The 23,064-nt window shown below is 35.6% G+C and overlaps 2 protein-coding genes across 13 annotated transcripts in view; one reads left to right on the forward strand and one right to left on the reverse strand.

Annotated features, from left to right (window-relative positions):
- LOC124273377 (cyclin N-terminal domain-containing protein 1-like) overlaps nucleotides 1-13,812 on the forward strand; it is a 45,128-nt gene extending 31,316 nt beyond the window's left edge. Inside the window, exon 8 of the mRNA XM_046708629.1 lies at nucleotides 13,562-13,812. Within this exon, the coding sequence (XP_046564585.1) occupies nucleotides 13,562-13,603 (42 nt within the window). The 3' untranslated portion in view covers nucleotides 13,604-13,812. The remainder of the gene's footprint in view (nucleotides 1-13,561) is intronic.
- The window catches only part of LOC124273374 (zinc finger protein rotund-like), a 229,285-nt gene that overhangs the window by 17,292 nt on the left and 188,929 nt on the right, over nucleotides 1-23,064 (reverse strand). The window lies entirely within an intron of this gene.

Below are 23,064 nucleotides of genomic sequence, written 5' to 3' on the forward strand. Positions count from 1 at the left end.
GCTACAACATGCAGCCTAGCAGCATCTAAACCCATACTATTAAGTTAGTGGTGAACATTATATGAACATTAAGAAAAAAGCAACAGCTGTGATAAATATTTCAGAAGTGATTCTTAAAGTTCTCATACTAGAACAGAATGATATATGTTCATATATTTCTACAATGGTTTACAAAGAACTCATAATCGTCTAAGTTAGTAGGAATTCGATAACCAGATTTGAGATACAGTCAATTTTAGATGTAACAAGTTAGATTTGACAAGTACACTAATCAGTTGTAATCACTGGGTGGGGGTGTGTGGGGGGTGTTAGCCTTGTGGTTGACACGTTCAGTCGTCACGCTGAAGACTCAGGTTCGATTCCCCACATGGGTATGCTGGGATATTGCTAAAAGTGGCGTAAAACTTCACATGGCAGTGAACTGGGAAGCAAGAGAGTGGTTTGGTTAGACCAGTTTGTAGCTATATCACTAAAAGTGGCGTAAAACTCACTCACACAGTGCAGTGAACTGGGACAAGAGAGTCACACAGGTTAGACCAGTGAACAGCTTTATCACTAAAAGTGAGTGGTTTGGGGCAGTGACTGGGAAGCAGTGGTTTGGTTAGACCAGTGTGTAGCTATATCACTAAAAGTGGCATAAAACTCACTCACACAGGGCAGTGAACTGGGAAGCAAGAGCAACTGTGTCAGCTATATCACTGGGTGTTATCTGATGTGGGAGGCAAGGAAGGTTTGATGCACATCTCAGATGTTAGCCAACAAGCAAGGGCAAGGTGCTCACAAGCCTAGACACTAAGGCGAACAGGATCCAACAGAATATTATAAGCTAGTCAGTGGAGTGTACTTTTACGGAGTTTATTATGTACAGTGAGAATCCTAATAGTTGTTATTTGAAGAAACATTATCAGAATATTGATTGATTTCTATTCAGGTTTCTATTCTTTAGAGAGAATATCTGCTGTCAAATTGTATTGAATAATAATGGGTAATAAACGGTATGTAGGAAATGGAATGTGGTACAAATAATCTGAATATTCCTTTTCAGGTTTCTCAAGGCTTCTGTTTTGTTCTTATGGAGAATATAATGATGAAGATAAAAGACTGTTCTGTTTTGTTGTTATGGAGAATATAATGATGAAGATAGAAGACTGTTCTATTTTGTTCTTATGGAGAACATAGTGATGAAGATAAAAGACTGTTCTGTTTTGTTCTTATGGAGAATATAATGATGAAGATAAAAGACTGTTCTGTTTTGTTCTTATGGAGAATATAATGATGAAGATAAAAGACTGTTCTATTTTGTTCTTATGGAGAACATAGTGATGAAGATAAAAGACTGTTCTGTTTTGTTCTTATGGAGAATATAATGATGAAGATAAAAGACTGTTCTGTTTTGTTCTTATGGAGAATATAATGATGAAGATAAAAAACTGTTCTGTTTTGTTCTTATGGAGAATATAATGATGAAGATAAAAGACTGTTCTGTTTTGTTCTTATGGAGAATATAATGATGAAGATAAAAGACTGTTCTGTTTTGTTCTTATGGAGAATATAATGATGAAGATAAAAGACTGTTCTGTTTTGTTGTTATGGAGAATATAATGATGAAGATAGAAGACTGTTCTGTTTTGTTGTTATGGAGAACATAATGATGAAGATAGAAGACTGTTCTGTTTTGTTGTTATGGAGAACATAATGATGAAGATAGAAGACTGTTCTGTTTTGTTCTTATGGAGAATATAATGATGAAGATAAATGACTGTTCTGTTTTGTTCTTATGGAGAACATAATGATGAAGATAAAAGACTGTTCTGTTTTGTTGTTATGGAGAACATAATGATGAAGATAGAAGACTGTTCTGTTTTGTTCTTATGGAGAATATAATGATGAAGATAAATGACTGTTCTGTTTTGTTCTTATGGAGAACATAATGATGAAGATAGAAGACTGTTCTGTTTTGTTCTTATGGAGAATATAATGATGAAGATAGAAGACTGTTCTATTTTGTTCTTATGGAGAACATAATGATGAAGATAAAAGACTGTTCTGTTTTGTTCTTATGGAGAAGATAATGATGAAGATAGAAGACTGTTCTATTTTGTTCTTATGGAGAACATAATGATGAAGATAAATGACTGTTCTGTTTTGTTCTTATGGAGAACATAATGATGAAGATAAAAGACTGTTCTGTTTTGTTCTTATGGAGAACATAATGATGAAGATAGAAGACTGTTCTATTTTGTTCTTATGGAGAATATAATGATGAAGATAGAAGACTGTTCTATTTTGTTCTTATGGAGAATATAATGATGAAGATAAAAGACTGTTCTGTTTTGTTCTTATGGAGAATATAATGATGAAGATAGAAGACTGTTCTGTTTTGTTCTTATGGAGAACATAATGATGAAGATAAATGACTGTTCTGTTTTGTTCTTATGGAGAACATAATGATGAAGATAAAAGACTGTTCTGTTTTGTTGTTATGGAGAACATAATGATGAAGATAGAAGACTGTTCTGTTTTGTTCTTATGGAGAATATAATGATGAAGATAGAAGACTGTTCTATTTTGTTCTTATGGAGAACATAATGATGAAGATAAAAGACTGTTCTGTTTTGTTCTTATGGAGAACATAATGATGAAGATAGAAGACTGTTCTGTTTTGTTCTTATGGAGAACATAATGATGAAGATAAATGACTGTTCTGTTTTGTTCTTATGGAGAACATAATGATGAAGATAAAAGACTGTTCTGTTTTGTTCTTATGGAGAATATAATGATGAAGATAAAAGACTGTTCTGTTTTGTTCTTATGGAGAACATAATGATGAAGATAGAAGACTGTTCTGTTTTGTTGTTATCGAGAACATAATGATGAAGATAGAAGACTGTTCTGTTTTGTTCTTATGGAGAACATAATGATGAAGATAAAAGACTGTTCTGTTTTGTTGTTATGGAGAACATAATGATGAAGATAAAAGACTGTTCTGTTTTGTTCTTATGGAGAATATAATGATGAAGATAAATGACTGTTCTGTTTTGTTCTTATGGAGAATATAATGATGAAGATAAAAGACTGTTCTGTTTTGTTCTTATGGAGAATATAATGATGAAGATAAAAAGACTGTTCTGTTTTGTTCTTATGGAGAATATAATGATGAAGATAAAAGACTGTTCTGTTTTGTTCTTATGGAGAACATAATGATGAAGATAAAAGACTGTTCTGTTTTGTTGTTATGGAGAATATAATGATGAAGATAGAAGACTGTTCTGTTTTGTTGTTATGGAGAATATAATGATGAAGATAGAAGACTGTTCTATTTTGTTCTTATGGAGAACATAATGATGAAGATAAAAGACTGTTCTGTTTTGTTCTTATGGAGAACATAATGATGAAGATAGAAGACTGTTCTGTTTTGTTCTAATGGAGAACATAATGATGAAGATAAAAGACTGTTCTGTTTTGTTCTTATAGAGAACATAATGATGAAGATAGAAGACTGTTCTGTTTTGTTCTTATGGAGAATATAATGATGAAGATAAAAGACTGTTCTATTTTGTTCTTATAGAGAACATAATGATGAAGATAGAAGACTGTTCTGTTTTGTTCTTATGGAGAACATAATGATGAAGATAAAAGACTGTTCTGTTTTGTTCTTATGGAGAACATAATGATGAAGATAAAAGACTGTTCTGTTTTGTTGTTATGGAGAACATAATGATGAAGATAAAAGACTGTTCTGTTTTGTTGTTATGGAGAATATAATGATGATGAAGAGATGAAAGAAGAACATAATGATGAAGATAGATGAAGATATAATGAAAGATAAAAGACTGTTCTGTTTTGTTGTTATGGAGAATATAATGATGAAGATAGAAGACTGTTCTGTTTTGTTCTTATGGAGAATATAATGATGAAGATGAAAGTATTTAAGTGTAAGAAAGGAAAAGAAATGATGTTAGGAAGCTTGACTGTGTTTATTTGCTACGTCTCATCCAGACTGCAGTCATTGTGTAAGTGAATGAAAAACAACTTGACACCACATCAATAGTTTTCAGTTTTATGATAAGTGAGGGGAGTTAATACTTTAATTCGGCAGCAATTTTATAATATCTGATGGTTAGTAAAGAATAACATAATTCTACATGATAAAGATGAGGTCAATTCAAAAGCTTATTGCTTAAGCAAAACAGATGAAAACCATCCAGATATTAGAAAATCTAACTTCATAGATCCACAAGTATGTTCATAAAATATTCAAACTTCATGATCACATTCAATACCGAGGAGAGAGGTAGGTAGGTAGGTAAGGTTTTAGGGCGACCTTGGACCTTAAAAGGCCTATATATGCACCTAACACTTAACAAACTGTTGTATTTTTATTCAGTTAAATTATGTCATACTTACCTGTTTTAATGAGGAAGTCTAATACAGCTCTTTGTATGCAACCATACATTAAATTATTGCCAAGTATTACGTTCATTGTAAAAGTATTTTTGGTTTTGTTAAGCACAGTTTCTTTAAGAGCCTTACGTGGGTTTCCGAGGAGAGAGGAGAAATATCAAGAGTTGTCTCCCTTTGAATGATTACTCCAATGCCTGTGTGTGCACCAAGGTATTTTTCACTGTCAGAAGATATACGATACTCCAAAAATATCTGAAGAAAAAACATTAACCTCTGTAGATTTTATTTACTGTAGTACTGAACGATCAATATAATCAGATCTTTTATTCGAATTCAACTTTGATGTTTAGAACACAAAACATGGTTACAACTATTTTATTGCTATATTGAGAGCTCCTTGCAGGCCGTTAGGGACAGCAGAGCACCAAGAACGTTTGAGGCAAACACAGTTTCACCTCTTAAGAGCTAGCAGAAAGTTTAAATAAATTCATTAGCCAAAGGAACAATGTTTTCAAATAAATAAAGCGTTGTTTAAAAAACCTACTGATTGCTCTTTGCTTACACCTATAAACTCATAAGAAACCTTCATGAATTTAGGTTGAAAAGGGACTGGCATTTCTTGTGAGCTTCTAAACATAAGGCAGTGTATATATGCTTATACTGTACATATTAGATGGGCAGGTACTGTATATATCATTGGATAGTGAGCAATATCAGGTACTGTATATATCATTGGATAGTGGGCAATGTTGGGTTTTGTATATATCATTGGGCAGTGAGCAATGTCAGGTATTGTATATATCATTGGATAGTGGGCAATGTCAGGTATTGTATTTATCAATGGATAGTGGGTAGTGTCAGGTACTGTATATATTACTGGGTAGTGAGCAATGCCAGGTACTGTATATATCATTGGATAGTGGGTAGTGTCGGGTACTGTATATAGTACTGGGTAGTGAGCAATGTCAGGTATTGTTTATATCATTGGATAAATGGTAGTGTCGGGTACTGTATATATCATTCGATAGTGAGCAATGCCAGGTACTGTATATATAATTGGATAGTGGGTAGTGTTGGGTACTGTATATATCATTGGATAGTGAGTAGTGTCGGGTACTGTATATATCATAGGATAGTGGGTAGTGTCGGGTACTGTATATATCATTGGATAGTGGGTAGTGTCGGGTACTGTATATATCATTGGATAGTGGGTAGTGTCGGGTACTGTATATATCATTGGATAGTGGGTAGTGTCGGGTACTGTATATATCATTGGATAGTGATATACCAGGTGTATATCACTAGTCAGTGAGCAATGTCAGATACTTTATATAGTTTGTGAATTTTAAAAGGAGTTCCATGTATACTGCAATGCCAGTCCCACGAGGTACTGGCGCCAGCATAGTCATTATTTGACATTTGCATGGCCTTGTCGAATACTGCATGACTTTGCTAACTATTTAATGGAGTTTAAACTGTTGAGGTAAATTGCCAATGTTTATAAAGCATATTTACTGCAGGTTATATAGATAGCTGAAAGGTTTACAAACAAATGAAACCTTTCAAAGCATGCACCTTACATGCATCATTGGACCCAGAGTGAGTTAATGGAGGCACACCCAACCTTTCTGAGGCTCAGAATCATGTCTGTGTATAATTTATATTTACCAGTACCTAAATCAGTTGGGAACATGAAAAAATTACAATTAATTAAAACATTCCACTATCCATGGCAATTTGCTTCCCGAACGTGCTTTTGTATTTAATTTTTTATCACAGGTGTACCAAATATTGAGCGGTCCTGTAATAATTACACAACTGGATTGGCTGCATATGTTAACACTTATCATGAACAGTAGTGTTGTCACTGATCTGATCATAAAACTTGCACAGATATTTTGTCTTTATACCAAATGGCTTCCGTTTCTGCAGTAAAAATGGTTGTTTTCTGATGGTGATGTTTTATATTTATAGAGATACATATACTATGATATTCAAATTCTTGTATCTTCAAAGTAAAAAACTCTTTCATCCAGTCTAAGTGCTCACAAATGTTAAGAGTGCTTTCAAGCATCACTGATTCATAAGATTATGATATGAAATGATTTTTCTACGTTTATCAGCTCCAGACTTGTGCTCAAACTAAAGTGATAAACGTCTGAGATCTATATCACATTGAGTGTTCTCCCCCCTATTCTTCAGGACAACTATACACTCACTCACTCACTCACTCACTCACTCTATGTATTGCATATGTCCAGAAATGGAAACCAACCAACATCTAACAATGCCCCCTCTAAATGTTTGAGATTCTACCTCCCCTCAGGATACCTTTTTACATCAACAACACTGGTCCGGACGACCGGGATGATACTATTTACCATCACTGTATACATGTAGGTATTTTTCATATCAAAACAAACATATCACAAGGGAAATTATCTCTGACATCAGGGAGTGTATATTCCTTGTATATTCCAGTGTGTATATTCCTTTATAAACCATTTGGCAGCATACATATCAGGTAGTCTATTTTTCATATCAGGTAGCGTACATCCATATAACAGACAGCACATGTAACATAATGGGTTGTGTATTGACAGTGTCAGGAAGGTATCAAATTATGTAACATATGCTTTCAGCTCCACACCTGAAGAAGCTGTGATACAGTCATTATTCAGTTCCAGCAAACCTGATGCTAATACAACACAAATGACATTTAACGTCTCTTCAGGAAGAGGAGGAACTTTACCTGCGTGGAAGCAATGCCAAGGAGTGGGTGGGTGGGTCAGCGAGTGAGTGAGTGAGTGAGTGAGTTAGTTTTGGGTGGTTGAGTGAGTGAGGTTTTGCGCCACTTGTAGCAATATTCCAGCAGTATCACAGCATGAAACAAAACTGTGCTTCACACATTATACCGATGTGGGGAATCAAACCCAGTTCTTCGTCCTGATAAGGTCACGCTTTAGCAACTAGTCTACCCAACCACCATCTTTCCACCATATCTTCCCACCCTTGCCCTAAAACTCGGCCTACACATATCATAGTTCTAGCAGGTAATACATTTAAACGTTTGTAACGTGATACACCCTCTGCTGTACATGTCCTATAACAAAGTGTCTGTATATGATTATTGAATAAATCACTCTGATAGTAAACCATGTACAAAGAATCTTACTAAGTGTATTCAGTCAATCAAATGCATCATGTGCAAAATATTGGGAAAATCATGCATACGTAACTTTCAACTTTCTATCACCAACAAAAGCTAAGTAATGTCACGCCATGTCCACACATGAATTAAAACCAAGGCTATTCCCCTTCAGACCAGGAAGTAACTGTAAATATATTTCTTCCATCAATGCACTGTCATGCATCTATGCTTAATTAGATTACTGTACATGGCCCGACTGTTCTTGCAAGCTGTTACTCACATATGACTTTTCGCTGTTTCCAATAATTGGGTTACCCAATCACAAAGCATGTGCAAGAGGACAGTTATTTTATAGAATACGGGAGTTTTAATTGTTGGAGTTTTCTACCCATATGCTGCTTAAATAGAAGGGACAATGTCATCCTAAATATTAATACTGATCACAGAATGTTATTAATAACCTTGAAACTGAAATGATAATAATTAAACAATTTACTCACTCACTATGTTAACAACAATTTTCTGTTATCTACAATCAAGAGATTTTAGCGGCACATTATGAAAACAGTGGGTACAACTTGTCATAAATGATAATGGATTTCCTTCTCTCATCTCAAAATGAACCTATGAGAATCTTAGATGTTGCCAGATGCTTCACCAATTTGCACCAGTGGAATAATAATTTGTAGTGGTCTTTTCATGTAATTCCCTAGCAGTTTTTCTCATTCTGCCCAATTGAACTTGTTATATTGGATAACTGAGACCGGTTGTTGTCTTTCATTGCTGTTTATATCTACTTCAAGCATAATAAAATACAAAATATATGCAAAACTTAGTTGTTTGGGGTTATTTTTAATAACTTCACAAAGGTTAAATTTAAGAAAATGTCCTGTAATCACTTTCACAGTAGGTCAAATGAGGAAGAAAGGTGACCCTTCTTATTCTGAATATATTTTCTTTACATCACATAACAAAAACACTTTCAGGAAATCACTAAAATTGTCTATTCAAAAATACATTAATTTTAAATATTGAAAATGGGTAATAGATTTGGCTACACATATCACTTCATTTTATTAGCTTGTATTGGGAAGCTCTAATGGCAGCTATCAATGTCATCCGAGATCTTGTCTTCTGAAAATGAACAGTGTTACAATCTGAGCCAGTGTTCTAAAGACTGCCTCTCCATCTGAGGCTGACTTGAGACAGATGGCCTGAAAGCAACTCAAAAACCAAAGAACAACAACCATATTGTCCCAAATCCTCCTTGTTGATTTTTCCTATAAAAAATTCAGCCAATCCCCCAAGGGTGTGATAATAAATGATATCTTATAGCTGCTAGTCAAACGCAATCAATGCAAGCCCATAATCTCCGCATTACGATACAAGTCACAAGAGGAACCTATTACATCGCCGTGGCTGTTGAGTTCATTGTAGACGGGGGAAAACCACAATTATGCTCGAATATTGTTCATTTTGGTGTTCTCTTAAAGCCTAATGCCAACGGGTATATCAGATTCATTGCGTTCCTGTATTGGGATCATGTTTTGTTCCCCATGTTCTTGTTCTTATAATAAATCTGATTCATCTGTTTTCATTATGATTACTCAAATCTGGAGAAAATTACAGGATCCAAAACTACAAGATCCATAAATGGATATTGCCATTCGTCTTGATTTATAATGTATGCACTCTTTGAAATAATTGTACATTATGCAAAAAATTACATTGTGAAGGGATAAGTATTTTGGTAGCTCTTTTAACGAAAGTAAAAGTGCCACGTGTTCCCTATATTCATATATATACTGTGAATGTTTGCCAAAGCACCTGCAGTTCATTGCTATGGTGATTGTTTTGCTGAAAATAGGAAATAGAAAACATTATTCAAACTCAGCTTCCCAAACAAATGCACTTGGCATTGGTCATCTTGAATTTAGGTCATTCCAATTTTCATATTGTTTATCAAGACAAGCTTAATATGTAATTTACAGGTCAGATATATAGAGGATACTAACAGACCTTCCATGTAATACCATTTTTATTAAACGTCTTAATAATTAGGTATCAAACGAGCCAAGGCGAGTTTGATACTAAATTTTTCACGAGTTGTATAAGAATGGTATTTCACGGAAACGAGTTTAGTATTCTGTTTATCACTCTCCAACATAAATTGATACAAACTGCCTACAGTGTGATGATTCCCAGCTTTCCATGAGTCAAGCAAGGTCTAACACCATTGTGATAGAGGTATAAACGTTGTATTAATATTGTATTAAAATTGTAGATTTAGTAAACAGTGATATCTTCTACAGGTGAGTAATAACATGAATAAAGTCACATTAACCATTAAGTAAACCATTGTATAATGAACATTGGCTAACCTTTCAACAAAGTATACTAACAATAATGTAGTGCTCAAGGGTATTGATACTTGCCAGACTAGATGAAAGGCAACATCTAAGATGAGGACAACCTCACTTATTGCCAGATTAATTGTACAGATGTTAATGCCATCATTGTTGGTGCTATTTAATAATGTCTGCATAATACCAAGTTAATGCCAATTATGGCAGATATTTTGCAATTTTCGGTTTCATCTAATGCCAATCTTGTATTATTGTGAGTGTAATTTGGTATTGATAATTAGTTTGGACTGAAATCACATCAATCCATATGATGGCCTATATCATATTACATGGTCAGATAAACTTTATATATTTTTGTTAACATGCATTTCAAAAGAATTTACAATTTATTAACTGTGTCAACTTTTAGAGTTTCTAAAAAAAGCAGATTAACTTGTTGAACAGCTGTGAAAGTAAACAGTATTTAATCATAACCAACCAATCACCATAAACTGAAAATATATCACTTAAATTCTCTTCTTTCTTTCAAAAAGGCTTCATTCTGGGTATCAATTTAAATGTTTTGGTGAAATTTATTAAAATGTATTGCAAATGGATGACTTAGATTTCCTTTTATCTTGAAAGTATTACCCTTACTACAGATTTATGATGAGAAGCTGTTCAGCAACATGCAAATTTTATGTCACTTTAAATCTGATAGATTGCTAAGAAACAACACTGATAGCTACAAATTCTATAAATATATTTTTTTCTGAAACAGGCATCTTCACATCTAAACAAGAAGATTAAAAGTCACTCGTCAATTTTGGTGGTAATCATGTCATGGTGTGTTAACCCCTACACTCCACAATATTACTTCAAAAACTTCGATAATTTTATTTTATTTGAAGAAACTTCATTGAAGAATAATGTCTGCAGATGTAATTACAATGTTTAAATGTTCTATATCACAATCACTCTATTCTTGAAATGTTCGAATTAAATTTCTATGTAACAAAGTTGCCTTGTCAAAGCTGAAAAATGAGACTGAAAACACAAAACAGTTGAAGACATTGTGTTTTAACTATTTCTCCTTCATTGTGAAAGTAGGAACTGAATACCATGTAATTTGATATAAAAATGTCGTCATCCCTTGTGAAACATGCACATTAATATCAAACATTTCCAAAATTGATCACTTTCCTGTTGTTCTCTATGTAATTGTACTGTCAAAATTGATTTTATTAAAATGTTATATTCAATAAAACTTAATAAACATTTACATCTTGAAGGAAATATGAATGAGAAACTTTTACAAAGTATTATGTATCAATTCTGTTTACTTTGAAGTAAAAACCAATATCATGCAGTATATTCCAATGTCGACATTGAAATCTTAGAAGGGAATTGTGGTTGTGGGAGCCATGAAGAAAAAGATCCTTTATTATATGAACAGATATTTATGGATTTTGAATGCAAAGGTTGTTCAACCACCAGGGAGCATGATTGTAGCAGATAGGGTTGTAAATTACAAAGTACAATTACAATTAATAGAAAGGGTTGTACCTTCCCCAGTGTGCAAGGATTAAAATAGGTGGGGTTGCAGGTTACCTTGATTGCAAGGATTGTAAAAGGTAGGGTTGCCTATTCTGTCTTAAATATGAGTTGTATTAGACAGGGTTGGATAATAACCCTTGTGCAAGGGTTGTAAAAGATGAGGTTGTTGTATTCCTCAGTGAAAATGGGTTTGTAATACAGAAGGTTGTTGATCTCCAGTGTGCCAGAGTTGTAATAGAGAGGGTTGTTGATCCCAAGTGTGCAAGGGTTGTAGGAGAGAGGGTTGTTGATCCCAAGTGTGCAAGGGTTGTAATAGAGAGGGTTGTTGATCTCCAGTGTGCAAGGGTTGTAATAGAGAGGGTTGTTGATCCCAATTGTGCAAGGGTTGTAATAGAGAAGGTTGTTGATTTCCAATGTGCAAGAATTGTAATAGAGAGGGTTGTTGATCCCAAGTGTGCAAGGGTTGTAGGAGAGAGGGTTGTTGATCCCAATTGTGCAAGGGTTGTAATAGAGAAGGTTGTTGATTTCCAATGTGCAAGAATTGTAATAGAGAGGGTTGTTGATCCCAAGTGTGCAAGGGTTGTAGGAGAGAGGGTTGTTGATCCCAAGTGTGCAAGGGTTGTAATAGAGAGGGTTGTTGATCTCCAGTGTGCAAGGGTTGTAATAGAGAGGGTTGTTGGTTCCAATTGTGCAAGGGTTGTAATAGAGAGGGTTGTTGATTTCCAATGTGCAAGGGTTGTAATAGAGAAGGTTGTTGATCCAGTGTGCAAGGGTTGTAATAGAGAGGGTTGTTGATCCCAAGTGTGCAAGGGTGGTAATAGAGAGGGTTGTTGATCCCAAGTGTGCAAGGGTTGTAATAGAGAGGGTTGTTGATCCCAAGTGTGCAAGGGTTGTAATAGAGAGGGTTGTTGATCCCAAGTGTGCAAGGGTTGTTGATCCCAAGTGTGCAAGGGTTGTAATAGAGAGGGTTGTTGATCCCAAGTGTGCAAGGGTTGTAATAGAGAGGGTTGTTGATCCCAAGTGTGCAAGGGTTGTAATAGAGAGGGTTGTTGATCCAGTGTGCAATGGTTGTAATAGAGAGGGTTGTTGATCCAAAGTGTGCAATGGTTGTAATAGAGAGGGTTGTTGATCCCAAGTGTGCAAGGGTTGTAATAGAGAGGGTTGTTGATCCAGTGTGCAAGGGTTGTAATAGAGAGGGTTGTTGATCCCAATTGTGCAAGGGTTGTAATAGAGAGGGTTGTTGATTTCCAATGTGCAAGGGTTGTAATAGAGAGGGTTGTTGATCCCAAGTGTGCAAGGGTTGTAATAGAGAGGGTTGTTGATCCCAAGTGTGCAAGGGTTGTAATAGAGAGGGTTGTTGATCCCAAGTGTGCAAGGGTTGTAATAGAGAGGGTTGTTGATCCAGTGTGCAAGGGTGGTAGGAGAGAGGGTTGTTGATCCCAAGTGTGCAAGGGTTGTAATAGAGAGGGTTGTTGATCCACAAAGTGCAAGAATTGAAATAGAGAGGGTTGTTGATCCCAATTGTGCAAGGATTGAATAGAGCAGATTGTTGATTCCCAATGTGAAAGGGTTGTAATAAAGAGAGTTGTTGATCCACAATGTGCAAAGATTTTATGCACTTGGGTTGTGCAATATCCCATAGTATAGAGATTGTAAGAATATGTGTTGTATATCCATCACTGGGCTTGTAAGTGCTAGGGTTGTTTATTTCCCAGCACAAATGGGTTGTAAGGACATTTACCAGAAGATGCTGTATCATCATTTAAACAAATCTAACTTATACCAGACTCCAAAACTTTCAAATAGATTAAATTTGAAACAAACTTTTCAACTTAAAAGTTTAAACATGTATAATTCTAGTAGTGAATATTCTATGGATCCCTCAATACTAAATGGTTTTAGTAACTGTAATAAGTACCTGGTTATCTGTTTAAGTGAAAGTTAAAACTATTATTACATTTTAATATTTATGTTTCATGCATATTCTTTGCTTAAGGTGACAACACTATTCTGAAGTTTATTCCCAAAGGGTTAATTCATCTTATTTTCTCTCCTTGAACGTGCAATATCACTTTAGGGGTTAATTTAAATTTCAATTTGATAGGCAGCCCCCTCATCATGGCCCTCATGGAGACCCTCACACTGATTACGCAATGGCAGCACAGCACCAGGGGCGCAGCTAATCTTGTGCTGGAGAATGCAAGAAAAAAATCGTTCATTTCAAACTGTTTCCATGGAAACCACACACATTTAAAGAAAAATTTCATCGGATCACAGTGACTCAAAAAATGTGCACCATACCGTTAGCACTTGTACATGTTGATTTGTTGTAACTCAAAATATTTTGAAACAACCCCCGTGCAAATGTATGTTTGATTGCTTTCCATTAAAAAACAATCTAAAAAATGCCATTGTTTGTGTGTGTTTGTATTTTCATTTTCAACCTCCAGAAATACTGATTACACCAAGGAATGGAAAAAAATATTCCATTAAAATTTCTTCCAAACCCAATTTGAATTTGGTACATGAAATAAGATATTCATCTGGAACAAGATAATGACAAATCTAATAAAGATTTAAAACATACATTTTTTTAATGCTTTTTTTTACGCAAATCAGGTTTTATCAGTAAAAAGTACGTTGTTTCTTGGATTACTATCAACCCTGAAATACACAGAATATCTCGAGATATCTAATACTAGTTATCTCTCTTTACATTTTCAATAGCTCATAAGTAATACCATTCTCCCCATTCTACAGTTTATCTCAAATCGGCAAAATCTGTTTTCCTTATAAAAGTCACAGGGATGGCTACTTGCAAATGTTAGGTATATTGTCAAATAGATATGTAATAAAGATCTGCTTATGAACTATCTAAAATGTGATGATACCAATAAATATGATTATTATTGATATTATCAGGTTTTTATCTCTTTACAAGCACTGACACTGGTAGCACAAGAGCATGATTGCTTGATGATTACACCCAATTGGATTTTTAATTGTCTCCTTTGCTGTTGAGAGGATGCCAGTTCAATATTGGTTATGCCTTGTGTTTTTCTTGAGGAAATGTGGAGGTTGAGGTGCCATATTTGCTGATAATTCTATGGTGCCATCTATTCATCTCCGTGTTAACTCTAATTTCATTACGGTTTTAAATGGTCAATACTAGTAAAATAATTCAGCACATATATTTACACTTATTTTGTCAATTATGTGGTAAAACTGTTATGATAATCACCTTCATCTTTATCAACATTATCACATCTTCATTTCATCAACTCCATGTCTTAACATTCATCGTCAGTATATTTATTCTACTTCTAAATACTACTTTTCATCAGCAGTATTATCATTTCCATCTTTTCCTGTACTTTTCATCAACCGCTGTATCTTTCCATCAATATCTTTTGATTTTGTCTCTTCATCCTCCTCAGCATCTTCACAGTTAATCGGTCACATCTCTCTTTCTCTCTCATCTCCTGTTGATCATACCAGGAAGCAGACACCTTCTCCTAACATCTGTCTTTCTTCATCTCCTGTTGATCATACCAGGAAGCAGACACCTTCTCCTAACATCTCTCTTTCTCCATCTCCTGTTGATCATACCAGGAAGCAGACACCTTCTCCTAACATCTCTCTTTCTTCATCTCCTGTTGATCATACCAGGAAGCAGACACCTTCTCCTAACATCTCTCTTTCTCCATCTCCTGTTGATCATACCAGGAAGCAGACACCTTCTCCTAACATCTCTCTTTCTTCATCTCCTGTTGATCATACCAGGAAGCAGACACCTTCTCCTAACATCTCTCTTTCTCCATCTCCTGTTGATCATACCAGGACCAGGAAGCAGACACCTTCTCCTAACATCTCTCTTTCTCTCATCTCCTGTTGATCATACCAGGAAGCAGACACCTTCTCCTAACATCTCTCTCTTTCTCCATCTCCTGTTGATCATACCAGGAAGCAGACACCTTTCTCTCTTTCTCCATCTCCTGTTGATCATACCAGGAAGCAGACACCTTCTCCTAACATCTGTCTTTCTCCATCTCCTGTTGATCATACCAGGAAGCAGACACCTTCTCCTAACATCTCTCTTTCTTCATCTCCTGTTGATCATACCAGGAAGCAGACACCTTCTCCTAACATCTCCCTTTCTCCATCTCCTGTTGATCATACCAGGAAGCAGACACCTTCTTCTAAGCACCAGGTGTCACAACTCCAACTACTGTGATTTGTTTGTGGGCATGATGTGACTTTGTCACCAATGGCAGATATCCAATTTAACCTGTGGCATTCTTTCCCCTCCAACATAGACAGGAGACTAATAATGGCAAATTCCGCTGGTCGCCAGCCTTGTGGGTCAGCTGAGTTCATAGCAAGGCTATAATTATAACCTCAAATGTAAACTTCACCAATAAATTTACATTTTGTTCAAGCATATGTAACCTTTGTGAGGATGATTTATCAGTTGCACAACACTTCAAAAACAAGATTGATGTAACTTGATAATATATTGCAGGCTGCTAATGTGAGATGCTCTGGCTCAAAAACATACATCATATGCCATGGACTCTCTTTTGTAAGAAAACTTGTCATTAGTGTTAAAAATCAAGTTTATATTTAAGAAATACAGTTCGCTCTACCACCATGTATAGTGTAATAAAGCACTCTTTCGCCCTGAACTATTATAACGTTAAAGCACGAGGACGCTTGCTTTCATATTATAATAGTTCAGGGCGAAAGTGTGCTTTATTACACTATACATGATGGTAGAGCGAACTGTATTTCTTTTCTAAGATGCCAAATTTAATACTTTCTAAGGATAATTACGATTAATTTAATGCAGAAAACAAACGACGGTGTCGGTGACCTAAATTAAGAATCCTCGCACAGGGCTAACAGGCCCACTGTTCTATTGATGTGTCTTGCCCCCTACGTTAAGACGAACGTTACCAGAAAAAACAAATGATAACAGTTTGATGACGGTTTACGTTCGGATTAAATATCTTCTCTGAATTATTTTAATTACATCTGTCATTAACGTAACCATATGGGGCAATATGAATGTCGCATTTCTACTACAAAAGTAAGTTTATATCAGTACATCCAGATGAAGTTGAGTAGTCAAGCGACATTCCATGATTGCATTGTGGGAAAGTAAACATTGCGAACGTACGCGGGTCGCTGAAAACTTATGAGTCGAATTGACACATTTTAACCGTCGTAAAACATAACGTAATTTTTCAAACAGTGATGTTAGCTACGTGAAGCAACTGCAAACCAAGAAACGGGATGCAACAGAGTAGTTTGCTGTAGGAGGCCGTACGAGGCGATGACAACTGACATGCATCGAGACGTCGCTTACATTGTGACGTAATGTAAAATGGTTAGATTACAAGGGGGCACACTAGAATGGCGCAGTGACGGGATAACGTCATTCAACTGTTACGTCATCAAAAAACTATACCTTTATTGTCTGATAATGTTTGTTTTTCTCGATTGTTCTAACTGCTAGGCATCTTAGAATGTATATTCAAGATAAAATGTCAATAGTCAATCTGAAGAGGCTAAATGGAGAATGGATGAGTAATAGTAGTAGCTGAAGTAGTAGCTGAAGTAGTAGCAGTAGTTGCTGTAGTTTTTGTAGTTGCTGTAATAGCAGTAGCAGGAACTGTAGCAGAAGCAGTAGTAGTAGTAGTAATAGCAGTAGTAGTAGTAATAGTAGTAGTAGTGGTGGTGGTGGTAGTAGTAGTAGTAGTAGTAGTAGTGACAGTAGTAGTAGTAGTAGTAGTGATGTCAGTAGCAGTAGTTGCTGTAGTTTTTGTAGTTGCTGTAATAGCAGTAGCAGGAACTGTAGCAGAAGCAGTAGTAGTAGTAGTAATAGCAGCAGTAGTAGTAGCAATAGTAGCAGTAGTGATGGTGGTGGTAGTAGTAGTATTGACAGTAGAAGTAGTAGTAGTAGTGGTGGTAGTAGTAGCAGTAGTACAAACAATAGTAGTAGTCACAGTAGTTGTTGTAGTAGCAGTAGCAGCAATATTAGTAGTAGCAGCAACACCAGTAGTAGTAGAAGTAGTAGTTGTAGTCGTAGTAGTAGTAGTAGTCAGTAGCAGTAGCAGCAATATTAGTAGTAGCAGCAACACCAGTAGTAGTAGAAGTAGTAGTCGTAGTCGTAGTAGCAGTAGCAGCAATATTAGTAGTAGCAGCAACACCAGTAGTAGTAGTAGTAGTAGTTGTAGTCGTAGTCGTGTAGTAGCAGTAGCAGCAATATTAGTAGTAGCAGCAACACCAGTAGTAGTAGAAGTAGTAGTTGTAGTCGTAGTCGTAGTAGCAGTAGCAGCAATATTAGTAGTAGCAGCAACACCAGTAGTAGTAGAAGTAGTAGTTGCTGTAGAAGTAGTAGGAGTAATTGAAGAAGTAAAAGTGACAGTAGAAATTGTTGCTGTAGAATTAGTAGAGGTAGTAGTAACAGATGTGAGTTGAGTTATGGCTGTAGTAATAGTCTCAGTAGTAACTGTCACTCATCTGTTCTATGCATACATCACTTCCTTGTTTAGTTAAAAGTTCAGTTAAAAATTCAGCTTTTTAGCCTCCACATTCAAAAACCTGCATTGGCTTAGTGCAAGCTTGCTTCTTTATGCACCCCAATGAGAACAGCAAGCACACATTGGCATCGTGCAAAAGTCAGGGGGAAGGTGACTTGGTGGGGGGGACATAGTGAATCTGTCTTCAAGCATCATTTCTCTCTCACTTTACCACCACTGGATCCTCAAATTTGAGGTTCACTATCACCAAAGTGGGACATTGCCCTGGAAAAAGCTGCTCTCCTTAATTTAAAAATATTAAATCACTACAAGTCAGGAAAATACCAAGAATTGAGTCAGCTTAAAAGGCTCTTAAACTGAAAACAGGTCTTCAAATTTCACCTTAACTGATGCAGTGCTAACTGGAAAAGCATCTCCCAATTTTGTTGATGTTTCGAAGCATTTTCTTTGCCAATCTGTTTCTTTAATCGCTGAATTTGGGGCATAATTTACTCTAATTATCTCTTGAGCAGCAGGAAAATGTAAATTCTCGTAATCTTTAGGAAATTTATCAAAAATGTGCAAGATATCAAATTCACCCTGGTACAACCTGCACACAAGATCGTACCCCACTCACAACTGTACAGACAGTCTGCATTTGGTTTTTGTAAGATTTCTTTTCCAGACTTGAACTATGACCTTGCTATTCCGTCAAGTGTTGACAGAAATCCATCAAAGCTTGGCTTTATTTTAGAAATGTCTGTTGGCCCCCTATACTAACTTCAGGGGAGGTAACCAGATACCTCCTCTCCGTTCACCAATAGGATAAAGTAACACCCAGAGTGGAAAAAAACTTGCATAATTTTTAATGAGATAACATGAAGGGATTCAGCATGCTGGTTCTGTGTTTGTTCCATCGAAGTCTTTAGCTTCATGTACCTCCATTATGAAAAAACATTTTGAGGCAAAATGTCTTCTATCGTGTTAATATCTTGTTTCTTCGGGTTAGTTTGATATTCAAACCTTGCTTTTTATACACATACTTGTCGAAACAAGATACAATACGTCTTTTATCTACAAATGGATAAAATCTATGAAAGTTTTGACATAATCTGATAAATGTAAAACAATTGGACATACTTTTAGATGCAGATCAAGTGTTGAACTATTTTCAACTTTAATACATTTACTAAAAGATGAAATATGTGAAAATAGCTTTCCTGTATTTTACAGCATTGGAAAATATCCATTTTGAAAAATGGAAGTGTATTTCAGAAGAAACAATTTTCCAAAGGTTATAATGATCAACTGATTATATATTGTACTTCTCTTCCAAGGAGAAGGAGAAGAAGAAGAGGGGAAAGCTCATGAAGAAATGGCAATAGTTCCGTGTATTCTCCATATTGTGACCATATGCCTCTGTTTATTATTCTGTGTGCTCTGTGCAGCAGACAAACAGCACTAGAATATCAGGAGAATGGTAGGTTCATATGATTGCCACCCTTCATAATAACACTGTTTCATAAAAATAAATTCTAACAGTGAAAAGCACATCTTGGAAAACATTAAATTTATATGAAACAGTTTCTCTGATAACTGTATTACCATTGAGAAATAGTGAGAACTTATGATAAATTGTATGGAAGAGTTCATTATATTCTCTTAATAAAGAAAACCAGAACCAGATTGAGTTGATTTATGGAAAAGGTAGAATTAAAAATATTCAGCAAATATACAATATTTGCCTGCTTTTAAAAAATCTAAATTTGAGTTTTTGCAGGAAATCTCCCGCATGTAGACCCTCCCTGTGAAAGCTACAAACATGCTGAAGAAATCACCGTGCCATTTCTGCACCATGTCGTTTGCATGGCATGATAATTAGACGAAAAGGGGACAACGCACATGTCACAGAAAAAACTGTTGTGTGAAAGAATTTGACTATGGTTTTTCAATTGCATACACACGTTGAATACACACCAATAATAGCATATTGGCGTGTTGGATTAATTAGTAGATTTAGAAGTGAGTAAGTCAAAGTGATAGACAATGTGTATATGTTATTTGAATTAAACATGAAATTTTCTATCAAGTTGAGTCAATTTGCAGAATACATTTCTCCATCTACATCTGACACATATGAGTATATGAAAGCTCTACCATATTGTTTGTATCTGAGTTATTTATAAAATAATGTCTATTATGTGATATCATGACATAGCTTAATACATTTTGCACATCTGTTCCGACAAAAACTATTTCCATGCTGCCAAATGAAATCAATAAAAATAATGCATCACATTAATCCTTCATCAAAAACTCCAAATACTCAGAAAACAACAAAACATTAAGTCTAAAAAGCCATGTTTTTATAACTCTGATATCATTTCTTTGTAGTACAATCAATTAGTACATTGTCATCCCATTATCTTCACTAATACCATGGGTGTGGTCACTAGTTTTTTAAACCATTAGTTTTGTTCTTTTTTGAAAACTAAAAGCATATGTCTAAGTCATAAAGGGGTGAGGCTCCTTCCTAAAAGTGTTTTCCCTGGAATACTGTCCAGTCCATCAGGTTGACAGAATAACAAGGATAACAATGCATATGTACTATTGAGGCCATTGACTATACCATAGGCAAACTACCAATCACATAATTATATTGACATGAATTAAGTATGCTAGTCTAATGTTCTTGTTGATTTAATATAGTCCTCATGAATAACATCTTTTCTGTAACCTGCAAAGCTCAGAGATATAAACTTTCAATAACCAGATTGAGTTAAAATTGAAGGTCACATGAATGTTCAGCCATAAGGCCACTTCCATCACCCAGAGATACAGATGTGCTAAATATTGAAGCAGTGCACAAACAATTGTATTTCTCCACCAACCAGTGACGGAGTCATTTCAATTTATAAGTAAATGCCAAGATGATTCTATATCTGAACCAACCAGAGACACAGCTCGGCTAAATAGTGAAGCAAGGCCCTGATGAATCAATTTCTCAACCACAGACACACTTCTTTGAATTCCAAAGTAATGTTCAGATGATTCTGCATGCCCATCAACCAGAGACACAGTTCTGCATAATAAGTAATGTCCAGATCATTCAACCTTTCACCCAACCAGTGACACACCTATGTTGCATATTGAAGTAATGCCTGATGATTCCATCTTTCCATCAACCAGAGACACAGCCCTGCTGAATTGTCAAGTAATGCCTGATGATTCAATCTCTCAGCCAAAGACACAGCTCTGCTAAATTGTGAAGAAATGCCTAGATGATTCAATCTCTCAACCAGAGACACAGCTCTACCAAATTGTGAAGAAATGCCTAGATGATTCAATCTTTCCAACAACCAGAGACACAGCTCTACTAAATTGTCAAGAAATGCCTAGATGATTGCTAAATTATCAAGAAATGTCTAGATGATTCAATCTTTCCAACAACCAGTGTCAAGAAATGCCTAGATGATTCAATCTTTCCAACAACCAGAGACACAGCTCTACTAAATTGTCTCCTAAGAAATGTCCTAGATGATTCAATCTTTTCCAACCAGACAACTCAGAGACACAGCTCTCCTAAATTGTCAAGAAATGCCTAATCTTTCCAACAACTAGAGACACAGCTCTGATTCAGATCTTACTAAATTGTCAAGAAATGCCTAGATGATTCAATCTTTCCAACAACCAGAGACACATCTCTACTAAATTGTCAAGAAATGCCTAGATGATTCAATCTTTCCAACAACTAGAGACACAGCTCTGCTAAATTATCAAGAAATGTCTAGATGATTCAATCTTTCCAACAACCAGAGACACAGCTCTCCTAAATTGTCAAGAAATGCCTAGATGATTCAATCTTTCCAACAACTAGAGACACAGCTCTCCTAAATTATCAAGAAATGTCTAGATGATTCAATCTTTCCAACAACTAGAGACACAGCTCTCCTAAATTGTCAAGAAATGTCTAGATGATTCAATCTTTCCAACAACCAGAGACACAGCTCTCCTAAATTGTCAAGAAATGCCTAGATGATTCAATCTTTCCAACAACTAGAGACACAGCTCTCCTAAATTATCAAGAAATGTCTAGATGATTCAATCTTTCCAACAACTAGAGACACAGCTCTCCTAAATTATCAAGAAATGTCTAGATGATTCAATCTTTCCAACAACTAGAGACACAGCTCTCCTAAATTATCAAGAAATGTCTAGATGATTCAATCTTTCCAACAACTAGAGACACAGCTCTCCTAAATTGTCAAGAAATGCCTAGATGATTCAATCTTTCCAACAACTAGAGACACAGCTCTCCTAAATTATCAAGAAATGTCTAGATGATTCAATCTTTCCAACAACTAGAGACACAGCTCTCCTAAATTGTCAAGAAATGTCTGATTCAATCTTTCCAACAACTAGAGACACAGCTCTCCTAAATTGTCAAGAAATGCCTAGATGATTCAATCTTTCCAACAACTAGAGACACAGCTCTCCTAAATTGTCAAGAAATGTCTAGATGATTCAATCTTTCCAACAACTAGAGACACAGCTCTCCTAAATTGTCAAGAAATGTCTAGATGATTCAATCTTTCCAACAACCAGAGACACAGCTCTCCTAAATTGTCAAGAAATTCAGATGATTCTTTTCCAACAACTAGAGACACAGCTCTCCTAAATTATCAAGAAATGTCTAGATGATTCAATCTTTCCAACAACTAGAGACACAGCCTCCTAAATTATCAAGAAATGTCTAGATGATTCAGTCTTTCCAACAACTAGAGACACAGATGATTCTAACTTGTCAAGAAATGCCTAGATGATTCAAAGCCCACATGTCCAGCAATCTTTCCAACAACTAGAGACACAGCTTATAGGTGACAGAGACACAGCTGTCAAGAAATGCCTAGATGATTCAATCTTTCCAACAACTAGAGACAGTCTGTCATAGATGATTCAATCTTTCCAACAACTAGCCCAACATGTCTAGATGATTCAATTGCCTTCTCCTAATGAAATGTCTTGTTTCAATCTTTCCAACAACTAGAGACACAGCTCTCCTACATCCTAGATGATTCAATCT

Source organism: Haliotis rubra, unplaced genomic scaffold, assembly GCF_003918875.1.
Source record: "Haliotis rubra isolate DU_JTF1 unplaced genomic scaffold, ASM391887v1 Scf18, whole genome shotgun sequence".
Classification (NCBI taxonomy): domain Eukaryota; kingdom Metazoa; phylum Mollusca; class Gastropoda; order Lepetellida; family Haliotidae; genus Haliotis; species Haliotis rubra.